General features: G+C 37.9%; 1 protein-coding gene across 1 annotated transcript in view; it reads right to left on the bottom strand.

The window, feature by feature from the left end:
- Positions 1 to 1,851: 1,851 nt before the first annotated feature.
- LOC140230096 (uncharacterized) overlaps positions 1,852 to 25,850 on the bottom strand; it is a 128,292-nt gene continuing 104,293 nt past the window's right edge. The window contains exons 4-9 of the mRNA XM_072310304.1: positions 16,163 to 16,303; positions 9,218 to 9,290; positions 8,206 to 8,260; positions 5,630 to 5,779; positions 4,100 to 4,273; positions 1,852 to 2,203 (exon numbers count right to left, since the gene is read on the bottom strand). Of these exons, the coding sequence (XP_072166405.1) occupies positions 1,988 to 2,203; positions 4,100 to 4,273; positions 5,630 to 5,779; positions 8,206 to 8,260; positions 9,218 to 9,290; positions 16,163 to 16,303 (809 nt within the window). The 3' untranslated portion in view covers positions 1,852 to 1,987. The remainder of the gene's footprint in view (positions 2,204 to 4,099; positions 4,274 to 5,629; positions 5,780 to 8,205; positions 8,261 to 9,217; positions 9,291 to 16,162; positions 16,304 to 25,850) is intronic.

The raw sequence follows: 25,850 nt of genomic DNA, 5'->3' as shown, positions 1-25,850 counted from the left end.
TTCCCATTCTGTATACTGAAACAAGACAAAACAAAGAATGCTGTTGGCAGATAGTGTAAGTCATTCCCAGTAACGCAAAAGTCACATAGAGCCTCTGTTGTCAAATAAATCCTGCTACCACACAGTTATCATAGAAAAAAAAACAATCTGACTGTACAAGAAATATAACCAAACCAGACTCTGCAAGTTTGTTTCTCTCAATCTACAATACACAACAGTAGGTAGAAAAAAAGAAGAAGATAAAAATACAAGGTTTCTCTTCATGAAAAACAACAATAGACTAATATGAAAGTATGTTCCCCACTCATGTGTCCTGCACAAATACAGTAGTAGTTTTAGCTATCAAATATGGAAAAGTAATAGATAAGAGGGATAAGGAGAAATTAAAAACATTATTTTTTATTATATTCATTATATTTGTTGAAAAGGCACATCTGGACAATAGTTCTGACAAGAATCAGCAGAAAGCAGCCAAGGTAAAGAGATGACGATGAGTTGTAGTCATGACAACCCATCTTGATGTGTTCTCATAATGCTTCAAATGCTGAATCACCCTTGTGTGAACGTTCGGTGAAATTTGGCATTGTGGGGCTTTTTTTGTGTGTGTATGTTTGTGTGTCAATGTGTGTGTGGGTGTGTGTGTTTCTTGGGACTGACCTACGAGCACATTAAGAAATGAACAGCCAGTAAATAGGTATGGAAAGTCTACCTTGATTATACCTGGTCATTACTAGCTGGGTCACCGAGTTCAGCCCCTGTGCTTTAGGTGATGTACACTGTAGCGGTCCACTTTAAAAGGAACATTCAGGGTTTTTCTTCTCCCACCAAATTTATTGTCAGATGGCATGAAAAGTGTATTTGAAAACCAAGAGGGATGCCATTCATGCTACAATGAGGTTCGTCTCTTTCCTGAACCCTCCTTAATTACCTGCAACTGAAGGCCCCCACTATCAAATCTGCATGGAATGGATTCATGGCTACCTACTGGGTGACTGGTGAAACTCAAATGAGTTTTGTTTTTGTTTTTAGGTTTTTTTTTGTTTGTTTGTTTTTTTTAACCAGTGCAAAATGGCTGATTTACCTGAGATAAACAGTCCACCACTTATCAGGTAGAACTTTCCCTTGTCTGCCTCCCATCTCCCCTCCTTCCCTCCTCTTCACCTTGGCAAAAAATAAAAAAGAACAAAAAAAAAAAAAAAAAGAGAGGAGAGAATAAGAAGTATCCTGGCATTTCAACGAACTTTCAGAGAACACAGATATATCTGAAACTTGTGTGTACGGACATTTAGATATTGGGTGATTTGTGCAGTAACGAGTACAAGATTTCAGACACAAGTTTCGTCGCTGTTGTTGGTTTTTCATGCTTGTTGTCACACATCCCCTTCTTCTTACTCTGCAGCAGATATATTCATTTTTTCATCTCAGATCTTGGGATGTAGTTCTTGGGGGAATCCATCGTCTGAGAGTGAGATAGAACGATCAGGGCGGAAAGAAGTCTCTGATCTGTATTGCTGCATTGTGGGAGCAGCAGTCGCTGAGCAGCACAGAGTATGCGTCACTGAATCACTTGGGGCAGAATTAGACCCGGAGGCATGTCGAGATGGCACACTAGACTCAGATGTTACACAAGATATCTGCCCTAGATCTGTCTTGGCTGCGCAGCAGATGAACCTTTGTTTTCTCCACATGGAAAAAAAAAAGGGGGGGGGGGCTGGGATGTGACCTCTTGGTTGCACTAGAAGATCTCTCAGATTACCAACCTCTGACATGTGTTTCTCTGTTGTTGGTTTTTTTTTCTTGACTTTCATTACAGAGCTATGTAGCACCATTTTTTTAAAGAAAAAAGCACTTCCTTGTTTTGCCTTCAACAGAGCTGTTCGTAGACAATATCACCAATCAAGTCTTTTGCCCTTGAGGATGAGCCATGTGTGACCTCAACTGTGATTTCACTAAGGGCGCTGGTCGATCGTAGGGTATTTCCCTAGGACTATGACGCCGGTTTGGATGGTTTAAGTTCAGTCCAGACTTGGATCATTTGATCCAGACCGTAGAGATAGCCGTCCTCGTGGTTTCCGTCCACCCAGGGGGTGCGGTGGTCGTTGGTGCAGTTGTCTGGGAGGGGCGTCGTCTTGCCAAAGTCGATCATCCACACGCTGGCCTTCCCCGTCCGATCGTGGACGAAGAGCAGCGAGCTACCAATCACCTGTGGGTGCACGGAAGTGAGCAAACAAAAAAGGAGAGGTTGGTTTGACTTGCAAGCTACTATCCTAGATCATAAATGCAGCATGTCATGACAAGATTTTGTATCTCAGTTGGCACATAATGTATTAAAAAAGATCCTCTTAACTCAAGTTTGTATGTCAAAAATACTGAATTGAATATTCAAACAATACAATCATCAATGTGAGCCAAAACAATATTTCTATATTACTTGATATAAACATTGATGTTATTTAGCACAAGTGTTGCAAAAATGAGAAAATTTGTTGCTCTCCTGAATATTCATCATTTTTTGGAGATACATGGTCTTGTCAGCCAGGGGGCTAGACATAACTGGTTGTGTAAGTTTATGGGAAAATATCACTTTACTGCTGCTGGCAGGTGTGATAATCTAATTTTTTACAGGATCTGAGAGAATAAACATCTAGATGTTATCTGAATATCACATTTCATGAGAGAGGGCTTCTTTCTAGAACATGTAACCAATATCAATCACACATGATATCATGGTGTCTTGAACAGGTGATCAAACATATTGTCTCATCAATGTGCTAATGAGCAACAGCCAATGAATCACAGTTTGGCATTCATACCTACTCGATAATGGGGTTTGGCTATGAAGTCCGTGTGATATACTGTACAGTATGTCCCCCCCAAAAAAAAATACTATCAGATTTTCGCATTGATAACAACCAATATGATTACGTTGTCTAAATGCTACTTCAGGGTCTTGAAATATAACATTTTAGCTCTACTTTACAGAAAACTCCATTCTATTTGGTTAAGCAGTCACAAAGTAATGTGGATTGTTGTAAAGCATGTCATGAGTTTGATTCTTCCAAGTTTAGCACTTCTGATGCTTTTGTGTGTGAAAAAAATAGACAGAACTTGGAGGGAAGAGATTCCCTACATCCTCTACAAAATTCCTCATTTCTCTTTCACCACTGAAGCAAATCGAATGGGATTTTCTGTAAGATGTGGGCAATGAGTTATAGTTTCATACCCTGAATTTGCAATTAGACTGATTCAATATTTTTTTAAGATATCATTGCAGAGGGTCTCGTAATTTTTTGGGGGATGTACGGTATATGATGCATATTTCATGAGGTTATTATTTTTGCAAATTTTGCAAGTCAGTTGATGTTTGTGAATCTAAAAACACAGAGAAACATCAACTCTGATTCCAACATGAATGTGATGTGCACGCATCCATTTCTCTGAACAGCAATGCACTCCACAATTGCGAATTTAACCACTTGCGAAATTTTTGGAAGTTCCGATTTGTGAAAAATTAGACTCGCTATATATATATATATATATATATATATATATATATGGTCTATACGTTACATTCTTCATCTTACACCACTATGTGAGCATGTTGTTGTGCAGGCACATAGCCCCCTTGCCGATGGCAAACAAATGTCAATGTTGGGCAAAAATAAAGTGTTTGCATACTTGACTGCTGCTTGCATGAGACTCTTACCTCATTGCCAGATCAAGCAAGAGGGTGAAATATTTTCTGAAGCATCATGCAAAGCTTTAACTTGTGACTACTTTAAAAGTGGAAATTTGCAGTGTGGAATTTTTCACACATTTAGAGCAACCAAAAACTAGCACAAAAACACATATTTTTGCTTATTATATGTACCATTATGTAATGTCTTAATTCCACTGAATCAAAAACATGCAAATTCATCTTACTTCGCAGAACACCAAAAATTACACAAAAATATCCACTTTTACAGTATCTTATGGCAACTTTTGTGATTTTAAAATAAAAATCTTGATTCCTTCAAAAAATCAAGAAGAGATGATTTTGTGCCACTTGAGGAAACACATGGGTGGACATTCCTGCCTATCCTGCAACACCACTCACCTCATGGGTGCTGAAGAAGGGCGAAGCCTCGAGCGTTGCTCGGACGGCCTTCAGCCGGCGGATGTAGCGGGCCTGTACCTCGGCATCACCATCGACGAAGAAGTTGAAGCTCTCGCTGATCTGCTCTTTCGTTTTCGTCGTCTTGAAGTCGCGACTCGAGTGACCATCTCCTTTCTGCAGGAAGCATGAATATACGGCAAAAATTTGGTCATATACACAACGAGAAAAAGCTTGCCATATGACAACATTGGATTGCATAAATGCTGCACACTAGTAGGGTATTCCTAACTGAATTAGGCTCATTACCATAATGGTTTATTTCTTTAATAGTATTCACTTCTTAACTACAGCCTAATTCTAAATTACAGGAAATCAAAATATGCATATTTTGTACATAAATATTGGTTAAAGGACAAGTTCACCTTCATAAACATAAGGATTGAGAGAATGCAGCAATATTAGTAGAACACATCAGTGAAAGTTTGAGGAAAATTGGACAATCGATGCAAAAGTTATGAATTTTTAAAATGTTTGTGTTGAAACCGCTGGATGAGGAGACTACTAAGGCTCGTGATGTCATATGAGTACAACAGTATAAAAAAAATGTAAAGAAAATTCAACATATTTTCACTTTTTTCGCATAATAAAAGAACACTTGACTTGCCTCTTTCTAAAGGCAATGGGAATAATATTACCCATAACATATGTCAGTAACGAGTCAAGGGAATGTGTACTTTTTTCAAAAGATGAAATTTTGTGAAATTCTCTTTACATTTTCCTTATATTGTTGTACACATGTGACATCATACACTGCAGTAGTCTTCTCATCCAGCGATGACTGCACAAAAACTTCAAAAATTCATAACTTTTGAACGGATTGTCCGATTTTCCTCAAACTTTCAATGATGTGTTCTACTAATAATGCTACATTCGCTCAATCCTTATGTTAATGAAGGTGAACTTGTCCTTTAAATGGATGTCTGTTTCTTCATGGGTATACCTGGTTTTGAAGTAATGGTAGTTCATAGTTATAGGTCCTGTTTACCTTTGGGAGCAGTGATTTAAAAATGTTCAAGATATCACTTTTGATGCATATGTGTAGGTCAGTTATCTCACAAAACATCCTACCATAAGGTTTTTGCAATAAAGCCTAAAATATAAGGAGATATCATTATTTTTCTCATTAAACCATAACTGTACATGGTTTAGTCTGGGAACAATTTTATTATAACTATTATTCAAATTTTGTATATTTAACAATACCTAACATCGATTATACTGGTTCAAAATTTTTACATTGATTGTTTCTATCCCTATCTCACATTCTAGAACTATTATAAAGCACTAATGCTGGGTTTTCGTTTCATCTGCAAATGGTAAATTATGCCTTTAACACTAAATGCCATTGCCATTTGGTTCATGAAAGACATTCTTCTCTCTACTTGCATTTCCCCCAACAGTAGGCAAAATGCTGAGATTCACTCTTTATAGATTTAAGGGCAATCCCCTCCTCTTTTTCTTTCTCTCTACCTTTATCCCTTCTATCCTGAAGCCGAGGGTTGCAGAGGAGCTGACATATTCCCGCCACTGCATGTATCTCGGTTTAGTCACCGCCTGCCGATGGTTCTCCTCCTCTGTTGGCTCGCTGGAGTCGATCTCGATCATCTTCTGGTACATGTCCTGTCGGACAAGTCAAAAAGAAAGACAGCTAAGTGAGTATGGAGGACTTAGTATGATGCTTGGGGTGGGGGATCCTACTATTGGACTCAAATGTATTGCACTGATGTAACTCCTCTTAGGGCTACCACCATTCACACATCAAAATCAGAGTGGTTCCACAGATCACCCAGTGAGATGCTTTTGAGTTACTTGCCGTCTCAACAGGACACAAAAAATTCCCAAATCAGGCAGACTTTTATATTCTCTTGTAAGGACACGAAGAGAAATCTACATTTTCAAGGAGCCTCCTGGAATATCACAGAGATTTGGCAGCTCTGCATTCCTCACTGATTATTTCTCTCATTTGGCTATTAGTCTGTATGAGGCCATTATACTAACCACACCACTGACCATCACCTGTGGTGAACGAAGACACTTCAAAACAACTGTTGCCAATGCTCCTTACATGCTTACATTGTCCCACATCTCATTTCTGGTGACCCCAGCGTCAAATCATTTCTGGTGAAATCAACATCACACCACTTCTATATGAAAGAACGCTACTGCTTGACCCATGTACAATGCTGTATGTTACCTAATTTTGATTTGAACTACCCAGTATGTATTTCTGTTAATATGCATCGCACAACACAAAAAGAAAAAAAATCTTCATATTGCTGTATCTTTTGTGATTCTATATTCAGTTTATTCGAACAGCATGACTAAAAAAAGAAAAGAAAAAAAAAAAGCAAGGACAAGGCAAAATAATTTTCTTCACTGTGAGGTTACCTGAAATTACTTACAAGACACATGTAGGCACAGATACTACTGGCATTGGGAATCATGTCACAACTGGACCGAACTAAATGACACACTGCATTGACAGTCGGAGAAAGTGGCTGGGCAAAAATAGGATGACCTACACTATGTGACAAAACAGCATTACTGCCAGCATCATCTAAGAAATGATCTGCGGACCTCGAGGTACGAGAATAATTTAGTTTCTTTCCTCACAAGAAGATTATTCTCGGATAGCACTGCGTGCCCAGTGGGATACAGGAGAACACAAAGCGCCCATGTCCTTTCTCTCTCAGAGATGAAGGATGGTTGCCATGGCGACTGAGAAGGATGATGGAAACGACTATTATTGTGTCTGAGTCCATAAAGCAGAGACTGCGCAAATGTGTAATCTCCATTTTGTGCATTACTACATAAAGTTTCTCTTCTTTTTGCTGTCTTCATTATACTGTATACCTCCCTCTTCCTCCTCCTCCCCCCCCCCCCACAACCCCCTAAGAATTCTGCCATGTTCTTTCAGCACACATGTTGACAAAATCTCAATCATGTCTGGCATGAGCACGATGTTATCAGCCTTCAATCCGACATCATTGCTTCTACCAAAAATTAGTAATAATGTGGAAGTGTTTTTGAAAACAATCAACCATACAACAGTACAAGAAAAGAAAGAGACAGACATACAGACAGACAAACAGAAATGAAGACAAATGGTTCAGCCTGTAAGGGGAGTGAACTGTCCCAATGCTAAACTATGAATACTGAAATTTTCATGGTGGTTTTCTTTCCGTCAATTTCGCAAAAAAGTTCTCGATCACAAAAATATGGTGAAAAAATGGAAATCAAAATTTGCCCTACATGCACTGTCCCAGGCCAGCACACTGGCATTGCAATATCAAGTGACTACTACTTGGTAGTTGCTTATGAGCCCCTTTCCCAAATCCTTGGAATACTAGTACTTTTCCTTAAGAGATTTGATCTCAAACCAAACAACATTTTAAAAAAGTGGTTTGTTTGAGAAATCAGAATTTCTTTGGAATGTTTGTATTATGTTTTTTTCTTTTGCAATTATCATAATGAGAAGATCACAAAGTGCAAAATTAACCACTTGCTAAGATGTTCCATCACCTGTCATTTGCAAAAATATTGTTGCGCAAAAATATCAGTGTTAAAAAGTACATGTGGTAAATTGTCTTCGAAAGTCACTTCAACTAAAACATAAAGCCATGAACAAGACATGAGAGGATAACACTTGGGCATCATGTAAGAATTGACCTTCCTACATAATACTCAGATTTTCTTCTTGGAATGACATTGGTCTATTCATAGAGTGACTTTTTCATCCTCTTCAGCTTCGATGGAAGTGTCAGCTACACATACTTATCCGTGACAAAATCAACTCACAATGGTCATAAAGAAGAAATTAATATATGACACATTACCAGGATAGCTTTTCACATACTTACCTTTACAAAGCACCGGGACAAACAATTATCTCATGCATTTTATTCTGTTCCTCAATACATGAGACAATCATCACTGGATAAATGTGCACTACATGTACTTTTTGCTATTAATAGCAAGGAAAGCACCAGTGTACCAGTAATCATTTGATCAGTAAATAAAGGAGAAAAAGGCAGCACTCAACAAACCTTTCTCAACTTGGGCTTCTCCTTGGCTTTTTTCAGCTCTTCCTCCAAATAGGTTCTGTGAAATAAATTGTAGCAAGTAGCAGAACAGGGAAGAAAGGACAGAGACAAACAGAAATATAGATGAGTACATGTATATAAAAAGATTGATAGAGAGAGAAGTAAAAGGGGGAGAAAAAGTGACAGAAGAAAGAAGATAGAAAGAGGGAGAGAGGGAGAAAAAAAAAAGAGCAGGCATGAGTTATGTCACACTCACAATAGTCATAAGAGGATTATTGTAATCACTTTACATCACATGTTTTTCCCATAATAAACAAAAAGATTATGAATGTACTATATCTGCATGTACTTTAATGTCTGTAAAGTATGTGTGTGTGTGTGTGTGTGTGTGTATGTAAATGATTTCATTCCATTTCCAAACACAATTTGTTTCATTCTGTACTGTATACACTGTTGAGTACATTTTCAACACTGATAGCCAAACGGACTGGAGGTTGCTACAATATAATATAATATCTTCATTTCCTCCACCTCTCCTTGCTTGTATTATTTCTGTCACATAATGTTTTTTATTGTTTATCTTCAAATTAGTGAATGACACCAATGAATATTTCTTTTAAGATTGTGCATTGGTATGGAAGTATATACCCTGCACTTAACTAACAAAGACCAAGAGTCAAGACATTCATTTCCTAGCATACACTGTATCATCTGTGAATCATGGAAATGCATCAACAAATGCAATGTGTGAATGTGTGTTGCATCTAATTCATTGAAACCTGCTTGGCAAATCTTCGAAAGATTTGAATTTCAAAGAAAAAGCAAAAACCAACAAATATTAAGATAATTGACTGCTTGCTCATATTGGGTTTTGTAGTGCAAAAAAAACCAACAACACAAAAAACATTAATTGCGCGAAAATATCAAAGTTTACAGTAAATGGATGGAAGTCCGCAAAACTTTGCGCACAAACAGAATGACAGGTAGTGGGAGTGTTAATGGATGGAACTCCTACCTTGTTCCCATTTTGCAATCCATCACTGAAGGGTTGTCAAAGTCACCCAGAAGGTCCTGCATCTGGACATATTCTGTGCAAAGCAAGGCTAGGTTAAGGAACTTACGAAATCTGCTACAGCATGAGAGATTATACAATCTTGTGTGACTTCACATCACTTCTCATGAACATCATTATCAACACCCAGAATGGTGGCACATAATACCTCACTCTTTCCACAAGTACAATTATTTTGCTCCAAGAAATCATAGCAATCTTACAGAGAAACACACATACACCCAAACACAAAATGTGTGCACGTAACTGCACTATTTGTCCTGGCAGCCACGGATGACTAAAAAAATTTCAAGTCCTAATCCACTTTACACTAGATACAACGCATTTTCAGATGACAATTTGTCATACTGAGATTGAGACTGGTATTCATGGCAACCACAAAGTAAAAAGAAACAATCAAATTACTCATGCACTATCTGAAAATGCTTGAGGGAGGCTTTTTTAATTCTTTTTTTTTCACGAATTAAAAAAAAAACAAAACAAACCTCTTTTGTAAGCCAACCAGGAAATCTAGAAAATTTCACATCAACAACAAAGACAGAATAAGGCACCTGGTGTTTTGACAAACAAGCACACAGCAACATGCATCACACTGGTTAAAACAAGCATTCCCTCCTGCAGGGTACATTGCACAATCCAGATGAGCAAGATGAAATTGTCCACGCTGAGCAATCTCAATTCTCACCTCCCTGCAGATTAGTCGATGGCAGAAGGGGCGTCAGTGAAAGAGTTATAAAAAAAAATAGTGCAGAACTAATGCAATGCATACAAATACGGATAAAAAGAAGATGAAGAATGTGTGTGTGTTTGTGTGTGTGTGTGTCTGTGTCTGTGTGTGTGTGTCTATGACAGACAAGACAGAAAGAAATAAAGATTTGTTTTGTTTTGAATTGCATTTGTAATTTTTTTGCTGTTACACCCAGAATGGGTTGATTCATTTGATTCATTAATGACTTGAATGAAATCAATAAATATCAAGGGGAAAAAAATGGATGGACTGCTCTGAATTGCAAGATGACCTATCACACAATACACAATACATACTATGGTACAGTATCAGAGACAGGTGTAAGTATATGATCCCTTATCTCTGGTACTGATCAAGCTCACAATACATACATTGACAAAGTATTACAGACAGGTGCAATTATTTGTAACAGGTGCGAAAATGGAAACAAGAGAACATGCATTTCAAGAGTACAGATTATCAGACATGAAAGAATGATACAGCACACTGAAATTGACAGAAATGTGGGTTGGATGCCCCAATATCTGATGCTTTTACAGAACAGGAAAAAAAGAAGAATGAAGTTGAGATCAAGTGAAAGGTAACACCACCTTTGAAGTCATTATCTAGAAAAAAAGATGTCACTGAATGAGAATATGATAGGTCCCTTTTTGCAAGACAAAGTGAGCCCATCCCCCAAGTCAACTACAAGTATACCATATCATAGCTACATTTGTTTGACAGGTCGGTGAGGACAAGCAGCAGAGACAGAAAAAAATAAAGATTAAAAGGGTACCACAAAAACAACAACAAAAACAACACACACACACACACACACACACACACACACAAGCATACATATACAGCTGTATATACATGTAGAAATCATCACTGCATCTCAACGGAGAAAAAAAATTTTGGCAAACAAATTTGTGAAAGATGAAACAAACATGATTTTGGAGGGGAATTGGCAGCAATGAACCGCATAAAACGATGAAAGAAGACGTTGCACACAGGACTGACAAGGTCTTTTTATAATACAGAGTATTCAAGGGGGTGGGGAAAACATGCTGTGAATATGTACCAAATGGACCCATTGAATGTCAAGAAACAATAGCAAGACAGAATGAGAGGATAACTTGTAAAAGAATACTCTTGGTTATCAAGAGACAAGGGATGTGGCAGAGACAGAAACATAGATAAAATCCTGGGTATGTCAAGAAACCGTAATCCACTTCTCTTTCTGTTCGTCACACTCATTGCGTGTGATGCAAGCAGTGCACGCATCCATTGGTGATCACTATCAGCGGTATGTAAGCTGTTCATGCTGCATTGACTGATCTCTTGACCACCATATCAGTGCTATGCATCTAACACACTACTAGGTCATCTAGCTCTTGAATGTTAGATGACTTCGCTGCGGGGGCAGCATGTGAGCTGTGTCTTGATGTATATGACACACTTCAAACCCAACTACAGTTGAACCTCTCGTATCCGGACAAGTCGGGACCGGGGCTCATCCGGAGAAGGGATTTGGCCGGATACGGGAGACTCAATGCTTTATACATGTACATATACATACACATGTACTGATGTAGCCCATTGTAGTGCCACACGTGTCATGTAGTAATGTGTATACTGCAACCTTTTCATTGTTACATTTGGGGATGTTTCGGGATGTTGAAATGTCTGAAGGTAAGCAATTTGGAAGGAAATTTGATGCAATGTATGTTAATCATATTGGAAGTAATATGTAATTCATGTGTGTTTGGGTAGGAGTTCTCAAGGAGTTGGGAATCCCCCTTTCTTCCCGTGATTATTAAAAAAAAAATCACGGCGAGATTGCGTCCGGATAATAGAGAGATCCGGATAAAGGGAGGCCGGATAATAGAGGTTCAACTGTATTACTTTTATTACCACAGTACTAGAAGCAATAACATGCAAACCATCATCAAACATTACAAATACTTGGTGTGACTGTGCCATAATTTAGAGGAGAGGTCCAATGAGATACATCATACCAAGTTACTTTAAAACACAATATTTTTCGCGGCATGAAATTTTCGCGAATTAGAGCCGACGGCCTTTTTCACGGCATGAAATTTTCATGAGTTGCCTCTAACATTCAATGCGTATAGTGTAGACAAGAACTTTCACATGCATTTTAATTTCATGAACCTTAGCTCTCGCGAAATTAAAATGCATGCGAACATTCCTCGTTTTACAGTACCTGAAGTCATGAACTAGCACTAGGTTCTTGCACCAGGCTATGGAATGAATGCCAATACTTATCTACAATAATAACTATATTTCAACATCATATCATACCTGCAACTCAGGTTTGTATAAAAATGTTTGTGGTCATTGTTAAAAATCAAACATCAAAATTGAACAAGGGGCATTGAGAACTGTGTGTATGGAATTATGACACTTACTCATCAGTCAAACCAAAGTTGTAAAGATGTGTGCTTTTGGCTAGGAACTCTTGAGAACTATAAATAAGGAGTTGATGTTTCATTCAAGTCGAGGAAAACAAAGTTGAGGTTTTACTACAGCTACAGGCCATCTTTTACCATAAAAACTTGCAGAAATTTACCTTGTAAAGTGCTTCAAAAATGAAGAAGCCATTGCTATTACTCTTGGTGGTAGTGTGTGCTGGGGAGGGATGTGTGTGGGGAGAGGTAGATGTAGGGAAGGACAGTAGGAGAGAAGGTATTGTAGAACACAGCCATTGTGATGGCACACTGATTAAATTGACTGTCCTTTCAAAATCTTGGTCCAAGGCCATTATGAATTGTGATGCATCAGCAGGCACTGACAATTTCATTTTCTTTCCTGAAAGGAAAACATGCCTTTTTTCCCCCTCCACGCAACATTAGCTAGAGAGAGGATAGAAATACATGGTGCTACTCAAATCCACATAATAAAAAGGAAAGGATAATCAGCGGAGAGAAAATTAACATAATAAACTAATGGAAGGCCACACAATGTAATCAACTAATCAAGGCCGAACACAGTGACAGAAACAGAACATCATACAAGAGTATGCTTGAATGATATGCAATGTCTGTTTCTTTTTCTTTATCCTCTGCATACATGAATCTCTATAGGCGCGGTCAGACTGGCAAAAGATTGAGAAGTTTAAGATCGCGAAGTTTGGGCCATTGGTACGCGCGCAAGCAAGAATGCGCCGTCCGATGGCTAGTGATTGTGACGTAACAATGCACATCTGTACATGACAATGGCCTCGCGCTTTGGAGGCACCGCCCGCAAACAGATCGAGAAGTTTCGCGGGAAGTTTGCGGTCACACTGGCAAAACTTCGAGATCTTAAAGATCGCGATCTTAAACTTCGCGATCTTTCGCCAGTCTGACCGCGCCTCTGGTGTATGTGTGTATATGTAAATATACACATATTATAAACATGGGAGGAGGAGAGTGACAAAGTTAAGTAGACACGTACACATACCGGTACTTTGGGGAAATGGCTGCAAGGGGGGGCTCAGAAATGTTCAAATCCCCATTTTTCTTTAGAGTTGGATATCAGATTTGGAATAATTTGATCAGTAACGACAAAATCACATAACAGTTTTGGGTATTTTTGTGTTTGCGAATTAAATTTCTCACAAATCCCAGTGTGAATGCACACATTGTAATATCCTGATATCTGTCACCACTCGATTCACTGCCATTTATATTGTAATCGTCGGTGAGCGCTGTCTATCTCCATTGACTCAATACACAACGAAGGCACATACACCAAAGAGGTAATAGACACGATTCAGCTATTCATAATCTTGTCCCTACATAGTTCTTCTTTTTTTTTTTTCTTTTTTTTTATTGAAAATTTGCCACACATACCACCATAAGAGTGCATCAGATTTTTTTTTTTTTTTTTTTTTGGTCCTAAAACAGCAGAAGCTCCCTTACTTGTAAGTAGGTATATGCAACACAAGAGGTGACATATACCATGATTTAGCCATTCACACTGGCCTTGAATATTCATTTTCTTACTAATCTTTAATTCAAAATATGGCAAATGGTCCATCCAATGAGTGTGAATTTTGATTCTAAAACTGCAGAAGCTCCATTGTGTGGGTATATCCCCATCCCCCCCCCCCCAAAAAAAAAATAGCATACAGTGAAGATGCACATGCAGAGCAAGAGGAAAAAGATACTGTACCATGATTTAGCCACTCACATTGTCCTTGACTTTATATTTCTTACTAATTTTGATTGAAAATATGCCAAATAGTCCAACAAACATGTGCACCAGATCACTGAATTTCAATTCTAAAAATGCAAAAGCTCCCTACCACACACTCCCCCACTCGGTCATTGCATTCCCTCACTTGCATGTTGCCAAGGAATATTGAACATAATTCTTGCCCCTCCCCCCAACCCGGAAAAATTGAAGTGTATTGGCCATGCTTTGGGACATTGAGTAGAATCACGTGATAACTGTTTGGTGCCCTGGAGGATTAATTAGGGAAAAATTGAGGACAAAATATGTGTGATTAGGTATATGAATTCACATGTTGCACACCCCCAATCAACACACACAAAATTGGTACTCGCACACCTACAGATGTAACTAAATATGCAAAAGCTCCCTCCACACCTTTCTCCCGCTAGCTGGGTCTCTGCACTCCCTTACTTTTGTATTGTCTGGAATATTGCACATAGACCCCGTTTACAGTGCGGGGCCGGGCTCGGCCGCGGCCGAGCCCTGCCTGAATTGCACGGCCGAGCCTCGCAATTTTGTCCGTTTACACTGCTGGGCTCGGCCGCGCTTTTAACTCAAACCTTTCAATATTTTGTCGTAGTGGCGCTCTGCTTGTAAAAAACGCAATTTGGTATAGCCTGGTTTTCAGACCCTTTGCCAACTGGATTCCGTGGCGACGTAGTCGCCGTTCGGGCAAAGGCCTTTGCCGAAGGAAAAATCCTTTGCAGGACAAAACCACCTTAAACTATACTAGTTTTCCATGTTGAGGGGGTTAATATCGTGAATAGCGAAATAGTACGGGCAGAGGGTCTGGAAGGCAGACTAAAATTGGCCACGCATTTGGCCCAGTTTGCGTTTACACCAAGAAGAGGCCGGGCTCGGCCGTGGCCGAGCCGCGGCCGAGACCACCTCCAGAGCGAGGCCAAATGCGAGGCCAATTTTGGCCTCGCATTTGGCCTTTTGCGCGTTTATACTGAAGCGGGGCTGGGCTCGGCCGAGCCGCGGCCGAGCCTCGCACTGTAAACGGGGTCATAGTCTTGCCCCCCTCCCAAGAAAATGTATGTGCATACGGCCATGTTTGGGGACATGGTGTGATCAAGACCCTACCACCCGCAGAATCACGTGATATCTATTTGGTGCCCTGGAGGACTAATTAGGCAAAGATTGAGGACACAACATTATGTATAATTACATGAAATCACACATCACACCCACAATCTCCACACACATAATCAGTACCCTGCAGACTCTCAGATGTAACTGCATCCTCACACAAAGATATACAGATACACAACAACCACAAATTTAATACACAGCCTCATTTGGCTTTATCTACCTCAGCTTTGTCCCTGTCCACTTTCATGTTTTTTTGTTTGTTTGTTTGTTTGTTTTTTCAACCACAATGTTCCTGTCTGGTCAGTGTAAATGTCCAATTAGCTGTAATTACTAGTACTGGTCACGTTCACATCATAAGATTTTTGTGGCACGCAACACACATGGTTCTGCATATGCCTATTGAAAAATCACAGACCATGGCCGAGAAGGTCTATGCAGTAACAATCCTCTCATCCCAATTTTGCCATGTTTTATTTTCCTAAACACCATCCAACCTATCAAATTGAATGGAAAACCCATATTTTGCATAGGAATTCAATGCCAATATCATATCTACATCTGTTGAAAAATAGCATTCCTGTAGGCATGCATTTCTCTAATTTAGTCCACAATATCAAACACCTTGTAGAATTCAATTTTCAAATTCTTCAGATTCAAAACTGATAAATAAATGATAGACTACCATGCTCTAAAGCAATGGGCAACTGAACAGAAAGTGTAATCTCACTACATTAAACCCACATCCTCCCCCCCAAAAAAAAGAGAAAAATGGTAAAAACAGGAAGAAATTTTGGACAATTATTGATAAAGATAAAGGATACTTTCTGAGTTTCTCTCAACTTCTCCCTTGTATTCTGGAATGTATGGTCTTAGGACGTCGGACATCAGTGTGTTCAGCGCTGTCTGTTCCTTTTGGCAGTATTTCTTGAGAATCGTGCCATATTCACCCGCCTTGAAGTTACCTGCAATGGTGGAATACAAAGACAATACTGAAATCAGCAAAGAACATACAACACAAATAGTCATTAATAGTTATAGGTAGTAGATTTTCTATTGTTTGTTTTCATTCCAAGAATCCTTGTTTTTCTTTCTTCCTGTTCTTTTTCTTTCTTTCTTTCTTTTTTTTTTTTCTGTGCAAAGGCATGTTAAGCCATTTAGCATGGGAACCTGGTGGACTGCGAATTGTAAAGTCTATTGGCTTTTCAGAATCCAGTATGGAATGGGTTGATGAAATTTTTGTGTACCTTTTTTTTTTTTTTTTTGTTCAACTAAACAAGGCAGCATTCAGGAAATTACACCCAGAAACAGCATGATCATGTTAGCTGTAGGTCTAGCATATCTGGTATAGCATTAAAAGCTTTGATGTGATCTTCCCACAACTGGAGCTACAGCCAATTCTCTTCCCACCTCCCTGGCCAAACAGTATGCGTGTATTAACTACTTCTGGTAATTATCCCAGTCATCAAGGGCATCCCAGGAGTAGTAAGTATTACAATCTAGCCTTATCCCAGAAAAATTCCACCTCAGTCATTGTGAAAACATGCATTTCTGCCTCTGAAAATGGCAATTTAGACCTCCACTTATCCGGTTGTGTTGCTTCAGGGTGAGATTTAGTAGCATCCTACAAATCCACTTGCAACACTCAATGTAATGCTCTTGTGGATCAAGGGATAACACAGAGAAATTGCTGTGTCCCATTGCTTCCATAAAACATACAATATGAAAGTTTCTCACTATCACTCATTCCTTGTTTTTCTTTCTTACCCTGTTTCCTTTCATTTTCATTATTTATTCATTTAGTCATCTATTCATTTACTTATTCACTTATTCATCTATTTTTTTGTTGTTGCAATTACGATTATTTAGATTAGTTCTGAAGGCACTAGACTGACAGTCCAGTTCATTTATTTATTTATTTACTTACTTATTTATTCATCTATTACTATTGTTTGTTTGTTTGGGCGTTTTTGTGTGTGCAAATGCCATTATTTAGATTAGTCCTGAAGCCACTAGAATGACAGTCCAGTTCAGTTTCATTTTTGTTAAAATGCTTCTAGGAATAATCCATGACATAAGGCCATGGACCCTAGTTTCAATGTGCTTGAAGTCCCTTTCAATTATGTAGCTGTATTTAGTGAGACTGAATTCTTGAGACATGAATAATAATTACATATTCAATGTGTGTTGCGCTTTCAGAGGTATCAAATGTCTAAAAAGTTCAAGTTAGAGAACTTGCAGACAAGATATGTACCACAAGTGTGTCTATGTCATCATAAGGATATTTCTTCAAGTATTATGACGTAGGAATAATCTATGACATAAGGTCATGGACCCTAGTTTCAATGTGCTTGAAATCCCTTTCAATTATGTAGTTGTATTTAGTGAGACTGAATTCTTGAGACATGAATAACAATTACATATTCAATGTGTGTTGCGCTTTCAGAGGTATCAAATGTCTAAAAAGTTCAAGTTAGAGAACTTGCAGACAAGATATGTACCACAAGTGTGTCTATGTCATCATAAGGATATTTCTTCAAGTATTATGACGTAGGATAGAAAAAATGAAGAATTTAAATATAATACATACACATATGTACAAACTTGAGAGAGAAAGAGAGAGAGGGTGAGTGCAAGTAAAAGACAGACAAGTGGGCAATAAAAGTAAATGTTATAGTCAGCCATCTATGTTAAAAAAAAGGAACAGAAAAACCCCATCTGAACCCAGCCTTAATTACTACACCAATCACTTTGATGACGGCAATCATGAAATGGCTTCCCCCTTCGAAAAAACCTGATTAAAGTGGATCCTTTGTCGGCAGGGTGACTACCAAACCAATTCCCTCTGATTAAAAGCTAAATAGGTAGTAGTGAGTGTATTAAAATTCATGGCGAAAACTCTAATCAACTTTCTAAAAAGAGTTTGTGTGTATTACATAACAAAGCATATCACCAACACATGCAAGAACGTTTTTGTTGGAAAGAAAGGGGTGAAGATGGGGGGGGGGGGGGAGAGAAAGAAAGAAAGAAAAAACTCTTAAAGTTGCACATCATTTGTCAAACAAATCTCTCTCAAGCTAGCTAGCCAGAGAGCCAGGAGACAGTATTTGTTTATTTGTTTGTTTGTTTGTTTGCATATTGTCAAGCCTGTGCAGTTTGGGTTTTTGTCACGTGAAACAGAACGTGACATTGCTTATTCTGAGTTTAGTGACCTGTGATGACGGGCATTTTTATCTGATTTAGGAGCATATATATGCAAAAATTATACCTTTTTTTTTTTTTTTTTTTGACAGGGGTCCATTTCTTTTGCCACACTCTTTTTTTTCTTTGTGTTCCTAGGAATGTGATGTTAAAGGACAAGTTCACCTTCATAAACATGTGAATTGAGTGAATGTAGCAATATTAGTAGAACACGTCAGTGCAAGTTTGGGAGAAATCAGACAATCCGTTCAAAAGTTATGAATTTTTGAAGTATCTGCACAGTCACTTGCTGGATGAGAAGACTACTACAGTATATGATGTCACATGCGTACAATACTATAAGGAAAATATAAAGAGAATTTCACAAAATTCTACTTTTTGAAAAAAGTGCACATTTCCTCAACTCGTCACTAATGTATATTAAGGGTGATATTATTCCCCCTTGCCTTCTGAAAGAGGGAAGTCAAGTGTTCTTTTATTATGCAAGAATAATGAAAAAATGTTGAATTTTCTTTATATTTTCTTTTATATATCGGTGTACACATGTGACATCACAAACTGTAGTAGTCTTCTCATCCAGCAGTGACCGAGCAGAAACTTTAAAAATTCATAACTCTTAAACGGATTGTCCGATTTTCCTCAAACTTTTGCTGATGTGTTCTATTAATATTCCTGCATTCATACAATCCACATGTCTATGAAGGTGAACTTGTCCTTTAATGAATGTGAGGCCACTAATCTTTGCTTACAAAATGTAGGGACCAGACATGTATTACACTTGGCATATCAAGGACAGAGGAGGTGTGTCCTTATCAGCGGGCTATCACAACAACCGCATTCACACACAGGAGTTGTTGTGTGTGTGTGTGTTCTTTACACACACACCTACCTTTGGTTTTTTTTCAATCTTTTCTTTTTCTTTTATTTCATATTAAAATTATATACAAATTAGTTAATGGCAAAATAATATAAATTTCATTATGACAACATAAACTCCACACTGTCAATATTATGAATGAAAAAGAAAGAATTTTGTATTTAAAAAAAAAGGGATAAAGAAAAGGCAAACACATCAAACAGAAGGGAACAAGGCAACCTTCCCCCCCCCCCCCCCACCCAAACCCATGTACGGTGAACCTGCTCACACACACATACATACACACACACACACACACACACACAAGGCACAGGGCAAACTTATCATACAAATTGGAAATAATAATAATACTTTGGGGAGTGTGTGAATGCAGCGATTGCTTTTACATATCAGGTAAGTTTACTGCAATGTCTTTTCACGTATAGCGTCGTGGGAAAGAAACCAAAGCACACTTTTTTCTATATTTTTATCTTAATGCATATTTTATTTACAAAAGGGCATTATCTTTAAATATCAAGCCAAAAAAAGGTTGAATTGGATGTTATAAACACACCTCTTTGTAACTGTTTATTAATGCATTAATTACCCTTGTTCAATTCCTAGATAATCTTGCCCAGACACATGAAAAAGCTTTGAATATAATTACCTTTACACCCGAAACCAAACCCTGATTTTTCCCAGTTTCTTGTGCAAAATTGAAATTACCACCCTTTTGCAGAACACACCAAAACATTTTTTTTTGTGCTGTATGAAAAAATATCTTCATAAAAAAATCTCCTCTATAGATAATGATTGTAAATACAAGTACTTCACAGGACACAACACATCCTTCTGCACATGAAAAAGGGACGCATTTTGCTATTTTGAGGGAGGACCCCTCGATCATTATCCGACAATAATGGGACTTCAATTAAAGGTCTTTGCAAAGTTGGTCTATTGCAACTGATTGACACATCGCACTTCATCAACGTAAATAAACACCAATTATTCAGTGTTTTAATAGTAGCCATGATAAATAATTATGGGTCATACATACTGGTTATGATAAAAAATCATGGCTGCTACTCAAAACACTCAGTAATTAGTGAGTATTTTATATTGATGAAGGGCAATTAGTCACCCAATAATAGAACTTCCTGTAGGGTTTAATGAAATATTTTTCACATATTTTTGTCTCTGTACAAATATATAGAAACAGGAATTTCTGTCTTCTGTTCATGTCTTTTTCAATATATCTTAAGGTCATTTCACTCCTGCAAAGAAAACAGTGCCATAAATACTCATTGCTCTCACTGTTCCTTGTAGGAGACCAAAATAGACTTCAAATTAAAAACGAAAAAGAAAGAAAAGAAAATGGTTTAATTTGTATACCTGCCAGGTTTTATTGAGTCATCATTATTTGGGACATATATTCCAAAAGTGCATTGCCTAGGAAAAATGTTGATTCCGTAGAAGAATGAAAACGAAACGGACATTTGGATGACTGATGGATGATGGGATGGGGGGGGGGGTGGGTAGGTGAGAAGAGATGATCACATGACTCATGTGGGAGCAAAAGAAGACAAAGATGTGGAGGCATGATGGTTTGCCAAAGCAGGTTATGGTGATGTTTCCCCTCCAAGGGGGAATCAAAACGAGAGACACTGAAATGTGTACGGAAGTCTAAAAATTTGGCTACAGGGATATAATCACTTTTCCTATTTAAAGAAGTAATAAATGTATAAATAAAACAGATGTAAGAGGGGACAGCACTTCCTTGCCATAGTGACTGATATACACACAGCCCTATCAACCCTTCACTTTATGTGGTACTTATATCTGATGGTGTTCAGCTCTCCTTTGGGGCCTCTCCTTCCTCAAAGTGATAGGCGACTCCTGGTCAACTCACTTGCCCAATTTCTGAATGAACGACACTATGAAGTTACTGTATACGCCATATATTTAGCGAGTCTAAATTTTTGAGAATAGGGACTTCCTGATTATTTCGCGAGTGGTTAAATTGTGGAGCATAGTAACGAACGGAGAAATGTATATGTGCATGTCACATTCATATCGGGCTCAAAGTCAGTATTTTTGTGTGTCTTTAAATTCGCGAATAGCAACTGACTCATGAAATTCGCAAAAATAAAAACCTCATGAAATATTTGTCATATACAGCGAGCCTTATAGTCCTTGCATCACTAAGAGTTTGGTTTTTGAACCAGGGAAATTATTTGATTTCATACAGTTTCACTGTTTCGCATGAAGAAGTGTTCAGTATTTTCCAGGGTTCTATTTCTTTGGAGAACTTGACCACTCTACATAGCATGCATTACACTGCCTATATAATCATACTTTTGGTATTTGTTATTCTCCAGTTCCGGATTGTTACTACATACCAGTGAGCATACAATGTACACATCTATAAGTAACCGTCTTTACTTTGATCTTTTGATATTGACTCTGAGGACAGAGTCTGCCTTGCACAAAAGCAGGGAAAGCTCATAAATCGGCGAGATATATTAAGTCAATGCCTGCATGGTTTACACACAAAGGCAGTTATTTCTAATTTACAAATCATCACTGGTAAATGATTCAAATAAATGTGTATTCACCGAAGATTGAATTGAAGACTTGCATGGAGAAGATACCTCAATAATAGCTAAAAGGTCATGAAAAACGGCTGAAATGACTGGAATGTTCTTCAGTATTACGAAGGAATACCATGGGGAAATAAATCCATAGCAAATATAGGGATGAGATTAAAGCTTATATTTTGCCTTTGCAACACTGATGCTGCTTGCTATTTTGCTGAATAAATGAAGATTTCACAAATTACTATAAAACCACATATTTTACAAGCATGAAATTTTTGTAAATTTTAAGAGGAGCTAAGATTCGTGAAACTAAAATGCAGGCGAAAGTGTTTGTCTACACAAGGCATTGAATGTCAGTAGCGATTCATAAAAAGGCCACATGCCTCAACTATTTCTGGTTTTACAGTATGTAACTGAGGTTCCTTTCAAAAGACAGATGATCAATGTTTTCGTTGCACATATTACAAAGTTATGTTAAACAATGTTAAGAAAGACTGAGTGGAGTGAGCAACTTCTCCACTAAGATCAGTTTGTTCATCACATTCCATGCCATGTGAAACATTACTTATACTGTCGCAGACGGAATAGATTACTTTGTGAAATGCGCATTTGTATGCATACACAGAATAGACAAATCTTTAGAACCTGAAAACGGTTCTCTGGAGGCAAATGTGAACAAGTGCCGACTACATTTTGATGTAGCTTCGGGCAAAAAAAGAAGAAAAAAAGAAGAAGAAGAGATTGTTAATGTGCTCACAAATTTAAGGATGTTTTTAATCATCAGAATTAATCACTGTATCTTGAGTAACTGAAGAAAATGTTACATCAGTAGTGATCGACTGTAGATGTATCTTACATCATAGGATTAACAAGAAACAACAACCAAACGCTGAGATTATGACAAAAGTAGCTGTTTTTCTCACGTCACACCTAAAAATGTCAAAAAGTAATCTGCATAGTGAACAAGTTGCTATATATATATATAATATTTATATATATACACACACACACACTTGTGAAAGTCTTAGAAACTTCCTCAGGAATACAGATAACGAGGTCAAAAATTGCCAACCACAGGGATTGGTTGGTTTGACTCTAAAATCAAATGCCTCAAAGACGCAGCTTAAATGTGAGTGACAAAAATAAAGCGGAATTGTTTAAGGGCAAATTGTCCTTATTCTTTATTTTCATGTTCAGAGTCAGCAGTCCAGCAAAAGTTTGACATTTTGTTTAAAAAAGGACAAACGATTAGATCATGTATCACATTTCTCTAACCTGTCTATCTCTCTCCCTCTCTTTTTCTTTTTTCTCTAGAAGTTGTTGCGAAAGGTCTTAACCCCAAAAATAGAGCGATTGCATGAGGAAAAGGTGGTCGTGGGAGATTGGCTGTATCTTGAGGCATCTGGTTGCCATGGACACAGGAAGAGACAGGAAACTTTGGATTAATGCTGTTTTCATACCGCAAGAGCAGCCGGGAGTGAGTCGTGCGGCCAAATGTCACTCTTTCTCAAGTGGGGACAGATTAACTGAGGGCCTGAACTTCACAGAGGATACCCTTTGATACTTCTCCTTTACCATATAGGAAAAAAAAAAAAATCAGATTATACACTATATTAAAATAAAACACAAGTCTTCACATCACAACCTATAGCAGGACAGACTTAAAAACATTTGAGAAAACTCTGTCAAGCAAAAGGATGATTTAAGAGGCACATCCTTAGCCCACTTGTGAGTAGGTTGGTGACATGAATGCATCAAGCTCTGTGAGGGCAGGTGGTTTCAATAGTCCTTTTTAGAATCTTTGGTGGTCAAATGATTAATCTCAAGTATAATGTTCCACTTAAAGGAAGAAGGAAAGCATGGAAGATGATGACCTTACAGGCAAAAGTATTTACAAGTAAAGGTGTGTGGGTGTGTGTGTGTGTGTGTGTGTGCATGCATGAGAACTTTCCTTCTAATGTATTCTGTGTCTGTATAAATTGTTTAGTGTGCGTGTGTGTTTGTGTATTCGTACATCAGCTCCTATCCACTGATTTCCTACTATGAGATATATTCAAGTTCAAGTTACAGCTAATTTCAATGCCCAGATTCACTTTGATGAGTGTGGCATGCATATGATGTGATTTACATTTAGAAGCAGTACTCAAGTTGAACAAAATATCAGTCTTCCCTTAACTTGATGCAACTACTGTATACGCTGTTATTTTTGCGTACAGATATTTTCGCGAATGACAAGGCCATAGACATTTTCGCGAGATGTTGTTTTCGCGAATTGATGCTGACGCTTACATTAATGCACTATTAACAGGGCGCACAGAGACATTTTTGCGTGTTGTTAAATTTGCAATCCAACTGTGATTCGCAAAATTTGCGAAAATTAAACCCTCGCGAAAATGACAGCTTATACAGTATCAGGTTCAGCATTTCTGTTTTAATTCTACTTTCCTAACATATCCAAGAAAAACTGCTTTATTTGGAGCAGAAGAGCCATAAACAGGGACCTGCAAAATAAGCCTTAGCTTTCAAACTGTACACTTTTAAAAAGCAATCCATCGCAACTCAGAACTAAGAGGACTACCACTAATCTAGGATGTTTTTCCCCTCCTGTATTACCTTTTAGCTGTGATACAATTATGAAAAAGAAAATCAGTGACTCGTGACTCTAAGAAGGAAAGCAGTTCTTAATAGATATTGTATGCTGAGATGCAAATGGACTTTTTTAGTGGAGGGAGAAAGAAACATCAAATATGAACAGCCAAACAATCCAATTCTATAATTCTGATACACATAGGGTTCCCCCAATTATTGAGCCAATAATGGCTTGCCTTTTCCCACCACCCCCCCCCCAAAAAAAAAGAAGAATCACAAATTCTCCACAGGCCAACTGGGCCAGTTACTAAAGTTGTTTTATCCTGTGCGTCAGAGGTCCCAGATGTGGACAATCCATCTGTGGCAGTTGTTGTTGCTTCTTCTTTTTTTGTGTGTGAGTCTGTGCACCACGTCACTTATGATGTCAAGGAATGGCAAGAAACTAAAGCAGCATGTGAGCTGGGGACTGGGAGTGATCAGAGCGTGATCTACTTCTCAGAGCAAAATTAAACTGCCAAAGAAAGCTGCATGACGCACTTTGATCTAGGGTGTCTTTAAAAAGTACAAGAAATTCCCGCATGTCATATTTTTAGTAATTCACAGATGAGTACAGATGGAAAGTGAAGTGATGGAAATTAATTTGCTCCTGCCACTGGCATTGCATCATTACCAAGAAAGATGTTCGTTTGTCTTTTCTTTATGTCTTTCTATCACTGTTTCTGGTTCACAATGCACGTCATATCCCTCATTAATGAAATCCTGTTTAATAGTGATTGGTCTACATAGTATCATGCGACCAAACATAACAATACTACGATGATGGAAACAAGAGTACAAATGGAGGAAAGTGTTCTTAAACATGATGACATTCATGGTAATACTACAAATCGTCCGCGTTCATCCGAACTGTCGTATATCCCGATTTTCCGTCAAATCTTTGATTTTGAAATTTTCAGTCATTTCGATTGTGGACATTCCATTATACATATTGTGAAATTTTTAGTTTCTAATTTGATGAAATTTGTTCTTAATATCTTGCATAATTCCTAACAACACAATTTGAGGAAAATATCACACATTAGAGTATGAATTAAAGTTTGACGTATTACAACAATAGTTGGAATGAAATCATGGTAGAAAAAACAAGTCAACTTCAAACGTGATTGTCTCAAAATATCACTCTAACACGAAAGTTGTATATAATACGACGGTTCGGATGACCACTGATGAAATATTGCCATACATGTGATATTCATCAATGTTTTTTAA

Source organism: Diadema setosum, chromosome 1 (assembly GCF_964275005.1).
Source record: "Diadema setosum chromosome 1, eeDiaSeto1, whole genome shotgun sequence".
Taxonomy (NCBI): domain Eukaryota; kingdom Metazoa; phylum Echinodermata; class Echinoidea; order Diadematoida; family Diadematidae; genus Diadema; species Diadema setosum.
Note: the sequence above shows the minus strand (reverse complement) of the source record. Positions and strands in the feature narration are given on the sequence as shown.